The following is a 20,852-nucleotide window of genomic DNA, read 5'->3' as shown; positions in this document are numbered from 1 at the left end:
CTATCTTAAAAAATTTTAAAAAATAAAGGCAGTAGAGTTGCCTTAAATATACACGTTAAATTTGAATTTCAGGTAAGCAGTAAGTAATTAAGTATGCCCTATGTGATATTGAAATATGCACTAAAACATTACTCTTTATCTTAAATTCAAAATTATTTGAGTGCTTTGACTCTTTATTTGGTAAACATCGTAATCATAGAAGCCAGTGAGTTACATGCTCTGAGATAGTAGACACTCCTTTGAAAATGGCCAATGCACACTGGGATAAACTGTTTTTTAAGAATAATTCAGAGTAAAATTACTATGTGCACATTTAAAATTTTTGAAAAATTTCAGAATTAAAGAATTTTAAAAAGTTTCAGATTAAAAAACAGGAACTGGTTATGAATGTAATTACTGTTCCTCTTATTTATTGACTATTTATAAAAGTAGTAACTTATATTTAGAGAATTTATTAGTAGAGGATAATGACCATTTTATGTATTGGAAAATCTTCTCCTATTTCATTTGTTTTTTCTTTTTCTCTCTCATTCCTTAGTGACATTGACCAGCAGTACTTAAACTATATATTCAGGTAAAATATAATTTACATTATTAAGAAATAATGTATTTCTTTCTAGAGCTAATGAATTTTTTTATTTTTATTTTTTAAATTTTTATTGTTTTATTATTCATATGTGCATACAAGACTTGGGTCATTTCTCCCCCCTGCCCCCACCCCCTCCCTTACCACCCACTCCGCCCCCTCCCTCTCCCCCCCACCCCCTCGATACCTGGCAGAAACTATTTTGCCCTTATCTCTAATTTTGTTGAAGAGAGAATATAAGCAATAATAGGAAGGAACAAGGGTTTTTGTTAGTTGAGATAAGGATATAGAGCTAATGAATTTTTATTTTCCAATAATATTTTGATTAGAGAGTTTTGAACAAATGGGCCTTCTAGGAAAGTAAGTTAAATAATTTTTGAGATGACCAGAATTGAGAAAAACAAATACTATTCCTGCCCTTCGACCAGCCAAGCAAGAAAGCCCTTGTCTGGCCTGAACTTCAGAGAGCCACCTTCTCCTCTTCCAGAAGCTAAGGTCATTTCATCCAGAGAACACGCCCTCATTTCTACCCAAGTGGCCCTGAGCTGGGGTCCAGGGCCTCCCTGGGTCTGTCTTCCCAACTCATTCCTGGGTCCACAGGGTATCCAAAGAGAGGCTGTTGCTGGGAGTGTAGCCTTGCAGGGCTGAGGTGTCCACACACGTGTGCATGGTGTAGGACCGGCCTGGGGCAGTTACTTGACTTAAAATGTCCAGCATGCTCTGCAGTCTCCATTTGCAGAGAAAGCTCATAAACACCTTAAACACCTTAGTATTTATTCAACTGCCTTTCTAAGGAAGATTCACCCCAAATATGGCTGAGGGCCACCTTTGTACTCAGCAGAAAATAATCAATAGTTCTGCTCTGCCCAGAACCACCAGCTCTCTTTTAAGAGACTTTTCTGAAAATGTAAAAGGCTCTTGGTATTTAAAATGTTTCCAAGGGTTAAGGGTGTAGTTTAGTGGTAGAGTGCCTGCCTAGTACACACAAAACCTAGGTTTGGTCCCCAGATGTGCACAAAAAAAAAAAAAAAGGAGAGAAAGCAAAAAGGCAACTGTTTCCCAGACATTGGGCCTTGTTGGGAAGTTCTCCATAGTATAAATGGCCACATCATGCAGCAAAGGAATAGGACTATGGAAAAAATGAGCTTCTGAGACCACTTAGCCCTTTCTTTGGTCCTCTCTCCCTCTGCCTGTCATGAAGATATTGATTACTTGTGATCCTGGTGCTCTGAGCTTCCTGGCTGAGTCTATGGCACACCCACTAAAGCCATGACTCTGTTTCCAGGTTTTCCCTTCAGTACAGTGATAAAGATGTGAGAATCAGAAGCAGAGCCACTATTTGGTTTCCCACTAGAGTCAGAAGCTTAGGGAATTGGCATCCAGAAACCTGTAATTGTTCAGTTTATGGCTTGGGCCTGGCTGGGCCAGCTGGGAGCACGGCTTGCCAGAGCAGAGAATTGGTTTGAGCTGTCACTATTTTGAGAGAGGCAAATAGTTGGATGGTTCTCTGTTTTTGGAAGATGCTTCTACTTCATTGAGGAAGCAGTTGCTCCTGACTCTGACCTTTCATAGTTCCCACCACAAATTCCTACAACAAATACATCTAGATGCAATTAACTGCTTTAGGAGCCATATTGAGCACTTGCTGTATGCCTTACTCTGCTAGGTTTCAGATGATCCAGAGATGAATAAAATATGGTTCTTGCACCCAAGGAGGTCACTGTATAGGAATTTGGAGTGGCCTAACTCTATTTGCAAAATTCAAAATAGGGATTTGAAAGTCAACTCTTTTATTTAATTACTTCTTATTTCTACTTTATAATATTTTATTTTAGGGTAATCCTTTGAGGTGATCCTGATGATGGGATTTGGGGTACCATGGCAGGTTCTAGGAGATATTTTTGGATCAAAAGAGGCTCCATATCCTGCCATGGGAGCAATAACTTGTGCTTCTGAAGTTGTAACTAAAAGAGGATCCAGGAAGTTAAAATAATGGAAGAGGTACAGGGTATGTGTTTTCTAAAGGAAGACAATGGCAAGGAAAGACTTACAGAGCCCATGAGAAGCACTACTCATTGCAAAGCCTACAGTTTCCTGTAGTGGGTGTGTTTTTTAAGAGTCCAGGTAAACATTGTCTAATAAACCTATAGTTTCTGAGTGATGGGACAGGGGGCTCTTCTCCCTCACCTTTGTCCTAAACCTCCTCTCCTGCCTGTGCCACTCCTGGTGTTGTTCTGGAGGCACAGCAAGCCTGCCCTTTAGAAGAAGGGCAAATGGAGCACTCAGAAAACCAGAAATGGCTCAGGGAGGGAATCACAGGCACAGGCAGGGCTGATGAGCTAACAGTGGTTTCTGTTCATGCATTTCTTCCTCCCTACTGCCTGCAATGTCATCACCCACTGGGAATCCCCTGACATAGGTCTCAATCCTAGTGCACTGCAGAGCTACTTAGTTCATAACAGAGAAAACAACAGCTGCCCAGACACCAGCCTTGGGGATTCTGACTGCAGCCAGGATGGATGTGGGCTGTTCTGGTGTACAGCCCAGGTCTACAACCAGAACAGCCCTTCCCACATTCTAAAAAGTCTCCCTTCCATACTGAGATGGCAAGTTTTAATCCTACCCCGGAACTAGATTAGCTTCTTGCATGGCATGGAGTTTTGATGGAAGAAGCTACAGAAGATGGGGTTTGGCCTACCACAGTGGGCTTCAGACAGCACACAGGCACCATACAGAGGGTGCAGAGAAACAAAAGTTTCCAGAGAGGAGAAGGAGGGGTACCAAAGTCAAATATGGCTCATATGAAAGGAACACTTCTTATTCTCCTTTCATCCCCTCCCCTTGACATCTATTGAACATCAGTCCAGGAAATTTGCAGCCACACAGTGGATGGATGGATAGTAGTTGGAAATTTAACTGCCTTCTACACAGTTAATTTTATGGCATAAATATATTTAGCTTACACTCAATGGTTAGCTTTTAGACTGTAACCTATTTGTAATTTAGAGTTTGCTTTGTTTAGCTTTTAAATACTCTTGGTAAATTAGGTGTGTGTGATAATATAGACAAGAAAAGTGACATAACTGACCCTCAGGTGGGACCTGAGACCCTTATTGTCCTAAGGGTGTGTTCAGCCCTCCTACCAAAACATGAGACATTTCAAGAGATTCTCACTCTGAGGAGCTGGGTTTGGGCAGAATGGCAGCAGTAGTAGATCATTTGCTTTCAGGTGAATTAAACTATTTCCAAGTAAAACTGGCAGATATTTACATTTTTGTTTGGGTTGGAGAAGCTTTCTTGACTGCTTTTCTGTGTCTTTTTCAGTGTGGCACTTCTGGCATTTGCATCTCATCCCACAGGTAAGCCTGCTCAAGTGTTTTGTTTGCTTTATATTGCCTGTTCAATCCAGTGCTCTGAGCTTGGTTCTGTCTCTGAAGACATCCCATGAGAGAATATGGTCACCTTCCAGGATGTCACACTGAGAGGTCAGGAATGGCCCACATATTTGAAACTTCTTAATAACCCAATTTATGGAGCTGGAAGCATAGCTCAGTGGCAGAGCACTTGCCTAGCATGCTGAGGCCCTGGGTTCAATCCCTAGTACCACAAAAATTATATATTTAAAAAATATTGTAGATTTATTTCTCAGGAATTTTCTCTTACTTCTGCTTGAATTTTGTAGTCTGTGTTTTCATTTGGTGCAATCTCTTATATACAGGCAGGTCTGTCACCTGCCCAATAAACTAGTTCTTGTTTTGCCCTCTTCTAAAATGCCTTCCACAAGAATCCAAAATTGCTCTTAGTGATGATGCTAAAGGATTTGATGAAAAAGTGCAAATTCTGCCAGGTACCATGGCTGTAATCCTAACTACTTGACTGAGATCAGGAGGCTCATGGTCAAGACCAACCTGGGTTTAAAATAAAGTAAAGTTTGTGAGACTCCCAATTCAAGCAATAGTTTGATACAGGTGCCTGTCATCCCAGCTACACCACAGATGGGCTCAAGAGGCTTGAGGTCTAAGCTGGCATGGGAAAAATTCAAGACCCTATCTCAAAATTAATCAGAGCAGAAAGGGTAGAGGGAGTATGGCCCAAGCAGTAGAACACCTGTCTAGCAATCTTGAAGTCCTGAGCTCAAACCCCAGTGCTACCAAAAAATAAAATAAAATAAAAAAGTTCTATTTCACCCTATTTCTACCTGATACCATTTTATAAACTTTTATCATATGTCACCATTCCAATTTTCTTTTTCCCTCCCTCCCTTCCTTCCTTCCTCCCTCCCCCCCTTTTTTTTTTTTTTGAGAGAGGGTCTCACTATATAGTCCAGGCTGGCCTTGAGCTCCAGATCCTCCTGCCTCAACCTCCTGATTGGTGGGATTACAGGCATGTATCATCATGTTTGGCTTAATTTTCTTAATTCTAGAGTAAAGAAGTCAGTTTTCAAAACTTCTCTTCACCCTGTGACTCTCTTCACCCTAAGTGACTCTAGTTGTTTTTCAGATTTAGGAATTACCCACAATGCTCTATTTCATCATGGTATTCTTATTTTGAAAGAGAAGTCATATTAGTCTCTTGTCTGTTGCTAATAACATAGTACCACAAGCTGGGTGAAGTACAAAGAGGTTTATTTTGGCTCTCATTTCTGGTTCAAGGTCATGGGGCCACATCTGATGATAGCTTTCTTGCTGGCACAGTCCTCAGGTAGTCAGGGCATTGCACAGCAAGACACAGAGAATGAGTGTGTGTGTTCATCTTCTTTTTAAAAAAAAATTGTTTTGAGACAGGGTCTTACTATGTACCCCATGCTAGCCTTGAATTCACAGTTCTCCTGCTTCTGTCTTCTGGGTGCTGGGATTACAGGTATGTGTCACCATACCCACCCTCTGTCCTTCTTTTTATAAGTCACCAGTATTCAATTATGACTCCAGTGACTTTATCTAATCCTAATTATCCCCCAAAGGCCCTACCTCTAAACCCCATAGTCAGATGAAGTTTGCACTTTCTTAATACTTACAATGCAGGTTCAACATGAGTTTTAGAGGGGACAAACCACATTTAAACCATAGAAATTGAGGCCGAAGATAAAACAGCGGTACCTGTGTGGCATGGCTGAAGGCACACATTACATTGGTGGTGCTTCTGGTGGGGTGGGAGAACTTGGAAGAAAGAGTGTTGACTCAGAAGGATTGCAACTTCTTTGGTTCTCTTGCTGGGTGGTTTCCTTAGGACTTTTTCAAAAACCAAAACAAAATGAATGTATTTGACCACTGGTATGCATGAAGCATTAACTAAGCCTCAGGGTCTCACATCTCTCATGTATAAAATGAGAAAGGTGGACTGGGGTCTTTGGAAAACCCCTTCTCACTCTTATCCTGTGCTCAAAGCAATGACAACTTTCTGTTGGAGTTTTTAGCTTCCTCACACTATTTGAGCAAGTCTTCTAAGGACTTTGCATAGTGACTCAGGAGTAATGCTGCCGGACGGTATGTGCCGTGTCTGAGTCCGTGTCTCCCGCGGATGATCCAATTTACTCTTTCCTTCATGCATTACTCTGAGCTTGTCCACTCCAAACCATGTCCACTTTTGTCTGCTCACTCCCACAGCCTGGTGACATCTCAGAAGTCTGAGGTTTGCAGGTGAGTGTCTTCCCCACTATCATGTGTTGAAAGCTTGTCCTTTGTACAATTCCTATGAGCACTAAATGGTTTTTGTTTGTCCCATACTACTGCTAATCTGCTTTTAAACCATGCCTCCTGTCTTGCCTGCAGGCAGCCAGGTGCTGATCACCTAGCAGATATTTAAGTGTCCTGCCCCTTTAAGAGGTGCTTTTGTCAAAAACTCTTAGATTGTTATATTTGCTTGATCTCCTGGTTTGCGTGTTCATTTACTTCTTGAATTGTTCCCAGTGGCCTTGGGTGAGAATACTTTTTTACCTAAAGAGGTCACTTTGCCCTTCAACTAAGAGTTCATGTTACAGCTGGAAGGAATCTTAGCTGTCATCCCAGGTGTTGCCAGATTTTACAAGTGAGGAAACAGAAACTGTGGTGTTAGGTGACAGGACCAAGGTGAGGCAGAGTAGGTGCATAATGGAGGGAAACTGGAGTTTAGGTCACCTGATTCTGTGTTGGGCTTTGCATTTTAATCAGTGCTTCTCCAGAGATCCTACACTTTTATTATGAAATGTCATGAGCAATTGAATACCTTTCTAAGGGAATTTAGAAATTCCTGTTTCTTTCTGGAGCTTCTCTTGGTTCAAGGGGCATTTCATCCACCAGTTTTGAAGCATGTTGGCTGCTGGTGATAGTTTATTTTGGCCAATGGCGTGACATTTTACCTTGAGTTACTGCTAAACTTTCAGGTTATTGCAAGAATGCTTGAGCACTTAGTCACTCTCTGGAAACACAGAGTGGTCAGCAGTATAATAGCCTGGCCTGCACCGAGAGTAATTTGAATTAGGCATCAGTTGTTTTTTTTTTTTCAGTGTGATGAAAATGTCCTGCAATGAGCTAGAGGTGATAGTTGCACAGTTCTGTGAATATGCTAAAAATGCAATGTGTACACTTTAAAAGGGAGAATTTTAATTTTTTGGTATTGGGGTTTGAACTCAGGGCCTCATGCTTCCTAGGCAGGTGCTTTGCCACTTGAGTCACACTGCCATCCCTTTTTTGTGTTGGGTATTTTTGAGATAGGGTCTGACTTTTTTTTTTTCTCCACGCTGGCTTCAAACTTTAGTCCTCCTAATCTCTGCCTCCTGAATAGCTAGGACTACGGATGTGAGCCACCAGCACCCAGCAAAAGGATGAATTATGTCTCAATGAGAAAATATTTTGGGGGACTGTAATCCTAGCTACTTGAGAGGTGGAGGCAGGAGGATTGTGAGTTTGAGGCCAGCCCAGGTAAAGTTAGCAAGATCATATCTCAAAAACAAAATAAAAACCAAAAGACTGGAGACAAAGCTTTAGTGGTAGAGTGCTTGCCCAGCAAGTGTGCAAGCCTGTGGGTTCAATCCCCAATTCTAAAAAAAAAAAAATACACGCACACATACACATACACAGACCACAGACTACATATGTATTCCATATGTTGTATATGGAAAAAAGGAAATTTCTCTGAGTTGAGATTGTTTGGAGTTTATTTATACAAGAAGAGGATAGGTGTATAGATTAATTTCCCTTCAGATTATATTTTTAGGGGGTGCAGGTATTGCTTAGTGGTAGAACACATTTCTAGCATATGTGAGGCCATAGGTTTGTTCTCCATCACTACAACATATATGCATATTTTTAATTAAAAATATGGACATCAGATACTGGCCTCCTATTACTTCTCCTGCAGGCTTCAAACCCATTGCAGGTGTGACAAGGATCAGTCTGTGGTGGGAAGCTTGGGGAGAAATGGAGCCTGTGGGAATCATCAAAGAGGATACTGACATGGTGAAAGAATATTGTCTATGACTTGGATTTGTTGCAGTTTCCTGCTAGCTGAGTTGGTGTCATTGAAGAGGGCAGGTGTAAGAAGATGGGCTTATGAGAAGGATTTTATTTTTGGTCAGTGATACTGGCTGTGCCTCATGGGTCAATAGCAGAGTTAACCTTGACCTCCCTCACAAAGTAGCTCTAAGGAAGGGATGTAGGACCAAAACTGTGAGTCCTACAGGCCTCTGTGGCCACCATAACAGGGAAGGTGACTGTGGGGTTATGTACATATTGGTGGCAGCCTTCCAGAAGAAGCTAGTTACTTCCATGTATGCTAGTACCAAGTTCAGAATCTGTTCCACAAGCATACCAGGGGAATACTGTAAAATCACACTGTCTTCTATGTGTATTAGGCAGTATAAAGGAAGGTTCCTTTTATAAAGGCTCTCTGTGTGATTTTGCAATCATGTTTGTCACTTTCTTAAAACTTTTACAAAGTGTGTGTCAAGGTAACTTAAAGATGCATGTATCTGCTTCTCCTTTCACCCCCTATCTGGGAAGTGTCATTGACTTCAAATCTTGCTAGCTATGGGGTTTGTTTTGATTGTCTGTGTGGATGAGGACCATTGAGTAGTAAAACAAACTTTTTTTTTTTCTTTTTCTCTTTTATCCCATCCCATGTCTCCCCATTCACAGTACAGGCCAGGCACAGGCCCTGGGCTGAGGTGTATATGGGGTAGGTTTACATTGCCTCTTCTTTCTGTACTGTCAGTGTAAGAACACAGCCTGTAGTAAGCATCAGGAGGCTTAGTAAAACAATCATGACTAGAGTAGTGAAGCTTTTTGTGAAATCTAAAATGAAAAGGCCTGTTCAGGTTTTGATCAGCGTTAACTGTTAGGAGTTCAGGACCATCACCCTCTGAGATGTGCAGTAAGCATCAGGAGGCTTAGTAAAACAATCATGACTAGAGTAGTGAAGCTTTTTGTGAAATCTAAAATGAAAAGGCCTGTTCAGGTTTTGATCAGCGTTAACTGTTAGGAGTTCAGGACCATCACCCTCTGAGATGTGTAGTACACATAGTCCATGCAGCTGTAAGCATCAGTCACTGCCACTCAGGAATAGGCAAGTGCTTATAATTGTTAGAGCAGACAACCAAGGCAGATATTAAGGTAGGAATTTGGTGTGAGAGATGACAGAAGCTCATAATCAAGAAGACCCCTCAGGAGTCAATTGCCCTGAACTCTCTGAAGGATCCTGGGGATGTTTTCTCATACTGTACAGCTACTTCGGCACATAAAACAGCTGAGTAGGATTACTGGGTCTTAGAGTAGACTTATATTTAACTTTCTAAGAAAGTACCAGTATCCCCAAGTGTCTATACCATTTGTCACTCCCACTCAGCAGAGCATGATATTTCCATTGCTCCATATCCTCAACATTTGGTGTTGTCGGGCATACTTGAGCTCTTTCAGTGGGTGATGATGTGTAGATGGTGCATTTGACCAAGCTTCCATCTTGCTCACTTATGGAAGATGAGTTACTTTTGTAGATGCCCTTTTGGGGTATGTGGAATCAGGTAGATAGCTGTCCATGCTCTGGACCCGGGGTTTGCTTCTAAGCAGGTAATGTCCATCTCTTTCTTTTGACCTCCCCCAATTCACATAGAGGCTCCAAGAGTCTTGGACTGTTACTTAGGAAGGACCCCCCCCCCCTTCCCTTCAAGCATCTCAGAGGAACACTGTAAAAGCATACCGTCTTCTATGTGTATTAGGCAGTATACAGGCAGGTTCCTTTTATAAAGGTTCTCTGTGATTACTGTGATTGTGTTTGTCGCTTTGTTAGAACTTTTACAAAGTGTGTGTCAAGGTAACTTAAAGATGCATGTATCTGCTTCTCCTTTTACCTCCTTTCAGGGGAGTGCCATTGACTTTGAGCAGTAGAAGAGAAATTCTGCCCAGGTTTGAAAGTTTACAGAGTTGAGTGTGTGGCTCAAGTGGTAGAGTGCCTGCCTAGCAAGCATAAGATCCTGAGTTCAAGTCCCAGTACAGCCAAAAGAAAAAAGTTTGCACTTCACATTTGTATGAGAACCTTCTGCTGTGGTATTCAAAAGAAAGAATTTGAGGGAACCAGTGGAGCTGGGAGACCCGCAGGAATCTGACCCAGAAATTTCCTTGGTACCTGGGATGCTGATTGCTCCTGTGTGCCAAAAAGCAAGTGACACTAATTACCCCTTGGAACTGACCTCCCATTTCCCTGCTAGGTCTGAGAGCTGAAATGTAATGAGAGGAAGTTTCCTTCATGTTCAAATCTTAGCTAGTTTCGAACATGGCAGGGTTGTGTCACACATTTCACTGAGGTAGTTCCATGCTCTGAAATCTTCAGAGAAGTGGGGTTCACTCACTCCCTCCGATCAGCAGAATTTGAAGTGGAACCCAGCGGTAAAGGACCCCTAAGACTGGACTGCATATGTCTCATGGTGCTGCCCAAGTGTTTTATAACTCTGCTTCTACTTGGCTTACATGAGCAGCTCTGCACAGGGTAGGCAGGAGTTTGGCTTAGGAGTATCTTGATACATTTTTGAGTCTCCTGGATTGAGTTGTCATGGGGTTGGAGCCTACCAGCCGCACACAGCAACTTCTCTGGGGGAATTTATGACAATCACTGACCCTTGCTGTTTGGGGGCTGATGTGCACCCTCTTTGTTGAAGAGCACTGTATTAATAAAAGAAAAGACAGTTTGAGGACATCACAGGGAAGCATTTGGGGTCCACTGGAAACTGAGACCCACTTAGACAACTGAAAACTCTTCAGAACATTCTCTCCATGGTAAACAAGAAACACTCAGGTCTTTCAGATACCCTCCATTCAGTAGTGGTTGGTCTGTGTCAGCATACTTGATATAGGGATGGGTAAGATGGAGACCTTGCTGTCAAGGATTTGCTAGTTATAGGCTATGGGATAGTCAAGTAGGTGCTGTGTGAGAAATGTGTGAAGGTTTTAGAAATGGCTCAAAGATATGGGCAGGCAAATTCTCAGCAACTTATGGAATCAGTTTTTGAGATGTGGGTGGGGTTATTATCTAACTGATAAGTTCCCTACGAGTGTGATTTGGTATTGATTTTTTTCCCTCCCAGTCTCTCCTTGGCCATTCCTGTGCTTTTTATACCCCTTCCAAAGCCTGGGTTATAAAGGTTGCCAGTGCACCTGTGAGTCCAGTTTACCCCCCTGGAGCATTTCTGTTGAAAGATGGGGTGCTGAGAGGAGGTGCAGCCCAAGGTCTCAAGGCCTGGATATAATTGATTGCCTTCTCTGCCATTCCTCATTATCACACTGACTGCACTGCACTTTCTCTCACACTGACAGGGAAGTTGGGAAAGGGCCAAGAATGAACAGCTGCAGAGGAGACAGAACAAATTCTCTGCGGACATCCCTTCCACATGCTTGAACAGGCACTCTGGCCACTCTCATGCTGCAGGTCCCCAGGGTTATCTTGGCAGTCACTTCTATGGGGAAGGGAACTCAGAATATACCCCTGCTCAACCTGCATGCACTAGAGATCTGATCCTGGTGGTGGTATTTATAAGTTCCCTCCCCCAATCCAGGTCCTGATCGGATAAGTGAGGGAGTCAGTAAGATTGTGGCCCAAAGAGGATGAAAACTCTAAAATTTTTTTTTTTTTTTGGTGGGACTAGGGTATGAACTCAAGATTTCATGCTTGCAGGTACTCTATCATTTGAAACATACCTCCATTGTCCTCTGGTTATTTTGGAGATGGGATCTCATGAACTATTTGCCTGGGCTGGCCTTGAACTGAGATCCTCCTGATCTTAGCCTTCCAAGGAGCTAGTATTACAGGTGTGAGCCACCAGCACCCGGCAAGAACTCTAAACTTGATGGGCTGCATAAAAACTAAATTCCAAGAAACCCTTTCAGTTAGAAATACATATACACAAGGATCACAGTCACAATAAAAAAAACAACCTTCTAGATAAATTCAGAACTTTCTTTCCAATAGATGGTCAAATTGTTCAGGATCACTAAGTCTCTAAGGAAGTATAGAAATGCATTGTATCTTTTGTTCTGAAGTTGTTGGTTAATAGGCAGAGTGATGGAGGAAAGAAATACTGTCCGTGAGTTCCACTGTGTTCCTGATATACTGTGAATACTTAAGAACATGCTCAGAACCAAGGGATAGACAAGGCCCTGGGGTCTGGAGGGCCAGGCTCCTTCAGAGCCTTAGAAATTCCAGATTGGGAAGATTAAGCTATCTGCTGTGGAAATACTTAATTCCTTTTCTTGACATTTTTGGAAGGCTTTCTGCTTTTTTAATCTCCTGACTTCTTGTTTGTGACCAAGCTCAAATTCCAGAGAGGGAAGCAGCCAATATGTGTGATTATTTCCTCTTGAACCAAGTGGAACTAAAAGAATGAAGTTACTTCACGAGAAATAAATGTACCCTTTGGACCTTAAACTAAAATGAATATGCACTGTAGGTCTGGCCCCTGTGCTGTTTGTTCAGTAATTAAACATGAAAATGAAAAAAAGATGTCAGGGGAATGCATTCATGATCTTTTTTTAGACATTAGGTCAAAAAGAAGAAAAGAATCTTTTAAAAGACTTTTTCCCTCATGCAGATGGCTGCCTGATAAAGAGGAAAGATCTCAGGGTGTGGATTGACTGGGGTACACATTCTGCCTCCACAGTTCAAGAGTTATATAGTGTGAAACAGTCTCTTAACTTCTCTGAGCTCCAGTTAAAATGGGGATAATAGAACCTCACAGAGTTGTTAAGAGGACTGAAAGAGCTAAAGATGTGAAGTATCTCATGGAGAATGACCCATTCTCACTAAGTGGTCATTATGTGGTTATCTTTTTCTTCTTATTATAAGGCAGTGTCAGTAACTGAATCCTAGGAATCCCAGTGGAGGAAACTCAGTGCTGGGCAGCTCGCTGTGCACAGGGCTTCTGAGCTGAAGATCCTTATTTCGTTAGTTTCTCGGGGTAGCTGGGGGTGAGGTGGTGTGGGGCTGTGCTAGTCATTGTGTCACCATTGCTGTGTTCTTCAGGTGACCTCTTCAGTGTCCTGGACTTCCCGTTCCTGTATTTCTACAGATTCCATGGCAGTTGCTGTGCCAGGTAATCTTAAACTTGCTAACTTGCATGCTTTCCATAGTGTCTGCTGTGTTCTTATTGTCTATGAAGGCCAGAGTCACATGGGTGAGTTGAAGTAACAGCAGAAGCAAGTACTGGGTCCTCAGCAGGTTGTTACTGAGCACCAGCAGGGGAATACTCAGGACCGTCCTGGATCCAGCCAGGACCCCTGGGCTGCATACATGCCTCTACCAGGGCCATGGTTTTTCAAACTTGTTGAAGAGGTGGGCTTCACTTGCTCCTTTTCTATCCATAAGCAGATCTCACATAGAACTTCAACATATAATGGGATGGCGACATGGCTCAAGTGGTAGAGCTCTTGACTAGCAAGCACAGGCTGTGAGTTCAAACCCAGTACCACAAGAAAAAAAAAAAAGCTTCAGCATATAAAACTGATGAAGTTAATTCTGTTCAAAGAGAGTTTTGGGTCCGTAATCCCATCCTCTCACCTTCTATCTTGACCTCCCTTTTGTGCCTGAAGGCAACCTCCAAAATCCCTCCATTGAACCCACAGACTCTGAGAAATTCTGTGGAAATCAATGACTATGGATGTCTAGACAACAAGGTGATGTTAGTATTTGGCCTAGGAAAGGACTTGGGATGTAGACCAATCAGACAGATGCATCCAGACACATTGAAGTTCATTCCCACTCTGTTTGCCTTTCCAGCTACAATCTTGAGTTCATGATGCTGAGAGGTGGGCCTCTCAGTCTGTACTCTAATGTGGTGGAAAGAGCAGACCTGGGTCGAACCCCAGAATTGCTGCTTGTTAACTGTGTAGCAAACACAGTAGGTTATTCAAGTTCTCCCAAGCTTTAGTTTTCTTATCTAGAAAATGGAAAAATAATAGTGATGGTAAGGCTGTTGTTATAGCAAGTAAAATTATGTGTAAAGTTCTAAGTATTGGGCATGGCCCAATAAGTGGTGGCCATTATTATTACATGCTCAGGTCAAATACAAGTAAAATGTTAAGAAACCATGAGTGATTACTACATTAAAGCCAGACCATCCATTCCCCAGGTATAAAATGGTACTTCTGAAGCAGTAAGTCTTTACTGAAAGGTAAAAACCTGATATATGACTTGGTACTGTTTCTGAATGGGGTATGTCTGCCCTGCAGGTGCGTTAGGGTGAAGGGGAAAAAAAAATCAATATTATAAAATTTGTTTCTGCATTTGAGCCTCAGAATGATTTTATTTATCACTCTTAGAGTTCAGGAAAGCACTAACAGTGCATCCTCCCAGGCCTTGTCAGTTTGATCAACCCTGTTCACTTGCCACTAACTGGGATTCCACAGCACAAATCTCCATGATGCTGATGCCTGGGGATTGGTTTCCCTTTGGTTGTGATTATTTGGCAACATGGCAAGCAGGGGAGGTCCAGGCTTTTTTGGTTACTAGGAGCAGAGCAACAGCTTCATAAGTTGTTTGTATTGTTTTTTTTTTTCCAGAGGGGGGTTACATTCTAGCTCTCTTTCTTCTCTCTCCCTCTTTTTTTATGGTGGAACTGCAGTTTGAACTCAGGGTTTTGCACTTGCAAAGTGGGTTCTCTTACTGCTCGAGCCACACCTTCAATCCATTTTGCTGAGATTCTTTTAGAGTTGGAGTCTCGTGAACTATTTGCCCAGGCTGCCTCAAGCTGCGATCCTCTAGATCTTAGCCTCCTGAGTAGTGAAGATTACAGGCATGAGGCACTGGCACCTGGCTGTTTACCTGCTTTTAATCTGCAGATTTCTCTTATGATAAATCAAGTCTTTTTATTTTGAAGATTTTGGACATACTCATTTCAGTTCATTTAATTATGTGTTGCATTTTGTGTCCAGTTTCCCCACATGGGCTCCTCCCTGGCCATTTCTCACACTGAGATTTGTCAACTTCAGGGGGTCCAGGGGGAGGTCAGAAGGGGTCTTGGAGACCTGAGGGGACAGAGGTAGCCATGACTTGGAGATCCTGTGGAGCAAGGCATCTCCTATTCCCCGGCTCTAGCACTTGAGGCATCTCCCTCTGCTTTTCAGAGTTACCGGATAGCAAGGGGGAGAAGAGCTGAGAGAAGGGGAATGGTAAGAGATTGGTGAGTAGCATGGAAATGAGTCACAAACATAGTAAACAATGAGAGTTGTCAGAGATGCTGGTCACAAATCAGGACCAGCTTTCCCTAACCCAGACTCTATGTAGAGGGGAAGGTCAAGGTGGAATCATGCCCTTCCTCTGCCTGGGGGTATAGAGCAGAGTGAAAGACCAGAGGGGAAGAAGATAGGTGAGAGGGGGCACAGCAGGTGGAAGCCACCAAGAGGAGCCCTGGAGCATTATTGCCTCACTTTCCACCCCCACCCTCAGGGCTATGGAACATCTGACTCTGTCTAGCTAGGCAAGAACACATATCTTTGGGAGTTTGGACAGCTGTGGGGACTTGGATTCTAAGTGTACTTGTGCCTCAGTTTCCTTGTTAATAAAGCGAGACTTGGAGGCTAGGGAACTTTTCCAATCTAAGTAACCATTCTATAAGGTAGGATATGAGGACAACTATGTTCAAGAACACAGAACCCGAGGCATGAAAAGAGTAAGAAAGGGAGATTTGGTCAGAGTCATGAGGGTCAGTGAGCACAGCTAAGAACAGAACTCTAGGCCACTTGGTCTGATTGGGTAAGTCTGCTGTTTCCCCACAAGGCCTCTTTGGCTTTTGGATGTGAGACTTAATGTCTTAATCCAACCTGTCCAGTCTCCTGTGACTATAGATACAAGTTTGAACAAACTCTGCAGGTCATCAGGCCAAATTGGCTGACACATACACAGGGGAAGCCTGCTACCTGCCCCAAGAGTGTGGCTATGACACTGGTTTAATGATGTGAAAATACACGTGTCTGTGAAATGTGGCCTTAGATGTGTTTGATTTAGTCCAACCTAACAAGCATTTCTTGAATGCCTACTATGACTAAAATACTGTATAATGTGCAGCCCAAGGTTATGTCCTTCCTGCTTAGAGTTTGTAATCTAGGTTGGAGCCACATACTATGACCATGATGAAGGACAGAGGGAAGAGTCATATTTGAGGCTGTACAGGTACAAATAAAGTTTAGCTCCTATATTCTGCCTTTCTGGCTTGGGGTACAACTGTAATTGTATAACTTTTCCATTTTAAAATAAAAGCCACAGTGGGTGTGGCAGTGCATGCCTACAATCTCAACTAGTTGGGAGGTAGAGATAAGACAATCAAGGTTTGAGGTCAGCCCAGGCAAAAATGTTAGTGAGACCTATCTTAAAGAAATGGTGGTATATCCCAGTAACTCCAGCTACTCTGAAGGTAGAGGTAGGAGAATTGTGGTCTGAGGTTGGCCTGGCAAAAGTACGAGACCCTATCTGAAAAATAAACTAAAGTAGAAAGGGCTGGGTATGGGGCTCAGGTGGTGGAGTAAGTGCCTACCAAGTATAAGGTTGAGTTCAGGTCCCAGTACCACCAACAAATAAAATAAATGCCACATTCAAGCTGTCACTTGAATTTATGTGTGAGAAGTCAGTCTAGCACAGGAACTGCATCCTCCCTGTCCCCTGAAGTGCCAATGCCCTTGCTGGTCCATGCACCTGAATGGCCCCAAGATGCTGCCCACCCTCAAGTCCCCAAGGCAGGGGGTGTTTCAGTTCCCACAGGTGCTTAGGCATCATTTCCTAAGTGTGGCTTCTATAGAGCTCAGCCTGGCTTGGGGACTTCTGGCCACATGTGTTATGGGAATACCCTTTACCTTCAGATTCTTACATCGAGCCCAGGGTCCAGTCTAGGCCATCTCCCTTGCATGGACAGTTTGTCTTTGGAAATCTTACCTGCCGGTGATGGTATGGAGAGATAGAGAAGGGAATAAGGAGGGTGAATATGATCAAAGTACATTATATACATGCATGAAAGTATCACAATGAAACCCATTAGTTTATATACTTAATATATGCTAATAAAATTTAAAAAGTTGAAGTTCTACCTTGGCAAGCACTAAGCTCCAGAAGTAATTGGGGAGGGAGAATTTCTGTTACATTTTTTCTTTTATGATTTAGCCAGAGACCTCCCAATTTCTGTACCCCTCCTCAACTGCAGTGAAACGATAAAACGTTCTCATCATAGCTCCTTAGAAAAGAAGAGCTTCAGGGTTTCTAAGTTTTTGCTACTTTTATCCAGAGATCACTAGAAAATGCAGACATGATGGGGATTATGATTAGAAATTGACTGATAAATTAGGTGTGGAGGTATAGGCCTGTAATCCCAACACTCAGGAGGCTGAGAGGGGAGCATCTTAAATTCAAGGCCAGCCTTGAATCTTGAGCTACAGGTTAAAACCTTGTCTTAAAAAAAAAAAAAAGCAAGAAATAACTTGGTAAGTGGTACAAAAAGTAGCCAGTTTGAAGGAAGGCAGCCTAACTAACAAAAGAATATTTTCTCCTTCCAGTGGATTTTTAGGATTCTTTCTCATGTTCAGTACAGTGAAGATGAAAAGCCTTCTTGCCCCAGGGCAGTGTGCAGCCTGGATTTTCTTAGCTAAGGTAAGAGAAGTGGATTGAACGTCTACCTCAAGAGGCTGTGTGGCCTGTGTAATGTGTTGCTGGATCTTCAGGAAACTCTTTCTAGTCATCTGCCCTGAGCCGACCCTTCATTCCTTTAGGTAACAATTTCTGAGGCCTTCCACCTATTTTATCAGCATATTTAATCTTTCTCATGCTTGTGGAAGGTGACTATGTGCAGGCCCCTTAATGTTCTTCGCCTTAATTTACCCGTCTGAAAATGAGAGGTTTTTTTTTGTGGTACTGGGGTTTGAACTCAGGGTCGTCCTTTTTTGTGATGGTGTTTTTCGAGATAGGGTCTCATGAACTATTTGCCCAGGCTGGCTTGCAAATGAGATCCTCTTGATCTTTGCCTCCTGAGTAGCTAGGATTACAGGCGTGAGCCACCAGCGGCCAGTGAAAATGAGAGCTTCTCGACCCCTGAGACTGGACTCCTAGATACTCTGGGGAATAATCTTTCTTCTGGAGGGGCTGTGAGGGTCCAGAGCTCAAGTGACTTACCCAAGAAAACTCAGCCTGCTCAAGGTGAAAAAGAAAGGAAAATCAACAAATGTCCAGGTTGGGACCTCAAGGAGCCTTTGACAAAGGGATATTACAAGCATGGACTTTGTATATCTGAATGGTTGCAGCTGAAGCATAGAGAAAGAGGAGGACAAACAACGAAGGGACAGGAGCAGAAAGGCAGCTGTGGGTGCACGGTGGTAACCAAGACGTTGCGTGTGAACCTCTTTCTACCACTCCTGCCATTCCCTCATGTCTACCAGTGCACCAAGGCCCAGGCCCTTCAGTGCTGCCTCTCAGGGCTGAGATTCCTTAACTCAATCTATTGAAAGAACTATGAAACTTGTGCCTTCAGTCATCTATGTTTTCTGGTTGACTTTTTCTTTTATTTCATTTATTTAATTTTATCAGGGCCTTATTCTTGCCAGGCAAGTGCTCTACTACTTGTGCCAGGTCCTAGCCTTGGGTAAATATTTTTTTTCCAGGAAAAAAAAACCAAGCCAGGTGCTAGTGGCGCATGCCTCTAATCCTAGCTACTTAGGAGGCTGAGATTGGGAGGATTGTGGTTTGAGGCCATCCCAGATAAAAAAATTCCCAGGACCCCATCTCAACCAATAGCTGGGTCTAGTGTTGTACATCTATCATTCCAGCTACTGTAGGAAGCCTAAGATAGGAAGATCACTGTTCAGGCCAGCCTGGGCAAAAAATGAAGCCATAGCTCCAAAATAACCAGAACAAAAAGGGCTGGAGGTATGGTTCAAGTGGTAGAGTAAGTAGGCATGAAGCCCTGAGTTCAAACAATATAGACAAAAAAAAAAAAGGAAAAAACTGAAGCATTTTTCTTGGAAAATGAGATTTCATAGTGGTATTTTCAGCTACTTGGTCTACTTTTTGATAGCACTAATAATTCTAATTTCAGCAGAATATAAGGAGTGGTTGAAAAGATACTAATTTCTAACATGAGAGAGCGAGGAGGTTGAAATAAACCTCTTCCCCCAAAACAAGCAGAAAGCTGGGAGAAGACTGTTCCTAACACCCATTTCATAGTCTAAAAATTGACTAACAGCATACAATAAACTCAGAAGCATTTGTTCATGGAAACTACTTTGGGTGGGAAGTGGCTTTGGGTAGGAACAATGTGAATATGTGTTCTTGTCTGTCATGGCCCCATTCCATCCTCCAGCCATGTGAGTGTGAGGTTGAACCAGAGCAAGGAGGGCTATGAACATCAACAGCCTTGGTGCTGCTTCCAGAAGGGGCTCCTCTGTTTGAGGATTGTCAATTCAAGTGGCTAACTTGGTGTTAAGTGACCAGAAAGGTCAATAGTTCCACTAGCTTGAGTTTATAGTCCCTTTTGGAGCACGCAATGGACCCGAGGTCTTGCTGTTGCCTTAATAAGTAGCTCTGAGAGGTGAGAGAGCCACTTGCACTTCAGCACTCTCCATATATCTCAGCTTGAAGTTAGCCTGTGTGCATGGGAAGTAGAGATGGCATGGGCCCAAGACAACCACATGTCCCTGGCCAGGGGAGGCTGTGTGTTCACACAGGAGATGTGAGGGAGCCAGCAGAGTACAAGCAGGGCAGATGTGGAAACAGCCTGAGGTTTTCATGAACTCCCCAGCCCACACACAGAATTAGAAGCAGAGAAAGGAAGCCTTTTTGGTCATGGTATTTGAGGGAAATCTCTGGCTAGTCTTTGCTAGAACCTAAGCCATGCAGACATGGGGATGACCCCTAGAAATCAGACAGAAATAAGGACAAGGGAAACAGTTGACAGAGACATCAGCAATTGTGTGGGAGACAGATTTCAGAGACCTAATCCAGGAAAATTACTAAATAAGGAAAACAAATTATAACAACTCTTGTGAGAAAATTCAGGATCCAGAGCTGCTACCATGTGTTATCTAAAATGCCCAATATTAAAAAATGAGAGACATTTAGAGAAACAGGAAGAGAGTAGTCTATAGGAACTAGCTCTGAGTGTCTGTCATTAGATGCAGGATTTAGCATTTAAAAAAAAATCCCTGCAAAGTGCCTGTTTAAATATGTTCAGAGATGGGAAGTCCATTGTGTTTAAAGTATCAGAGAGAGTCTCAATGAATACGGAATTTCAATAAAGGAATCTTTAACAGGTCTCATTTTTCCACTTACATACATGAGTACATAATATTTCCACCATATTTACCCTCCTACACTCTTTCCTTATGTGGGGGGGCCAGAGGGATAAAGGAGAATGATGAAGGGGTGAATTCAACCCCTTATGAACTTTGTAAATGTTACAGTTCACTCCTAGTACAACAACAACAGTAGTAATAATAAAAGGATAATAAAAAAAAGTATAGACTGAGATGGGGTCCATGCAGTGTTCAACATAAAATATTTTTTTAAAAAAAGAAATAGAAATTTTGGATTTGAAAAAGCATAATAATTGAAATAAAAATTCTCTAGAGGGACTCAATTATAAATTTGAGATGGCAGAAAAAAGAATAAGAATATACTGGGATAAAAAGAATAAACTAGAAGGTAGAACAAAAGAAATTATTCCATCTAGAAAAAGTTATTTTAAAAATTGAAAAAAATGTGAACAGAGCCTCAAAGACCTGTGGGACACCAAGTACATCAATATGTATGTAAAAACAATTCCAGAAGGAGACAGGAA

The 20,852-nt window shown here is 42.4% G+C and overlaps 1 protein-coding gene and 1 non-coding gene across 19 annotated transcripts in view; one reads left to right on the top strand and one right to left on the bottom strand.

Annotated features, from left to right (window-relative positions):
- The window catches only part of Tmem241 (transmembrane protein 241), a 163,887-nt gene that overhangs the window by 65,822 nt on the left and 77,213 nt on the right, over positions 1 to 20,852 (top strand). For 12 of the 18 annotated variants that reach the window (XR_012447096.1, XR_012447095.1, XR_012447094.1 and 9 more), the window contains 4 exons: positions 539 to 574; positions 3,911 to 3,945; positions 13,067 to 13,136; positions 17,581 to 17,674. Coding sequence is in view for 7 of the 18 variants with exons in the window: in XM_074070160.1 (XP_073926261.1) it covers positions 539 to 574; positions 3,911 to 3,945; positions 13,067 to 13,136; positions 17,581 to 17,674 (235 nt within the window). In the remaining 11 variants the exon portion in view is untranslated. Of the gene's footprint in view, positions 1 to 538; positions 575 to 3,910; positions 3,946 to 13,066; positions 13,137 to 15,165; positions 15,222 to 17,580; positions 17,675 to 20,852 lie in introns of all 18 variants that reach the window. The other 6 variants (XR_012447100.1, XR_012447099.1, XR_012447098.1 and 3 more) reach the window with 2 other exon arrangements.
- On the bottom strand, positions 8,678 to 8,809 carry LOC141422939 (small nucleolar RNA SNORA51). Its single transcript, XR_012447630.1, has one exon. It is a non-coding gene; the product is annotated as a small nucleolar RNA SNORA51 (small nucleolar RNA).

Source organism: Castor canadensis, chromosome 4 (assembly GCF_047511655.1).
Source record: "Castor canadensis chromosome 4, mCasCan1.hap1v2, whole genome shotgun sequence".
NCBI classification, from domain to species: Eukaryota; Metazoa; Chordata; class Mammalia; order Rodentia; family Castoridae; genus Castor; species Castor canadensis.
Note: the sequence above shows the minus strand (reverse complement) of the source record. Positions and strands in the feature narration are given on the sequence as shown.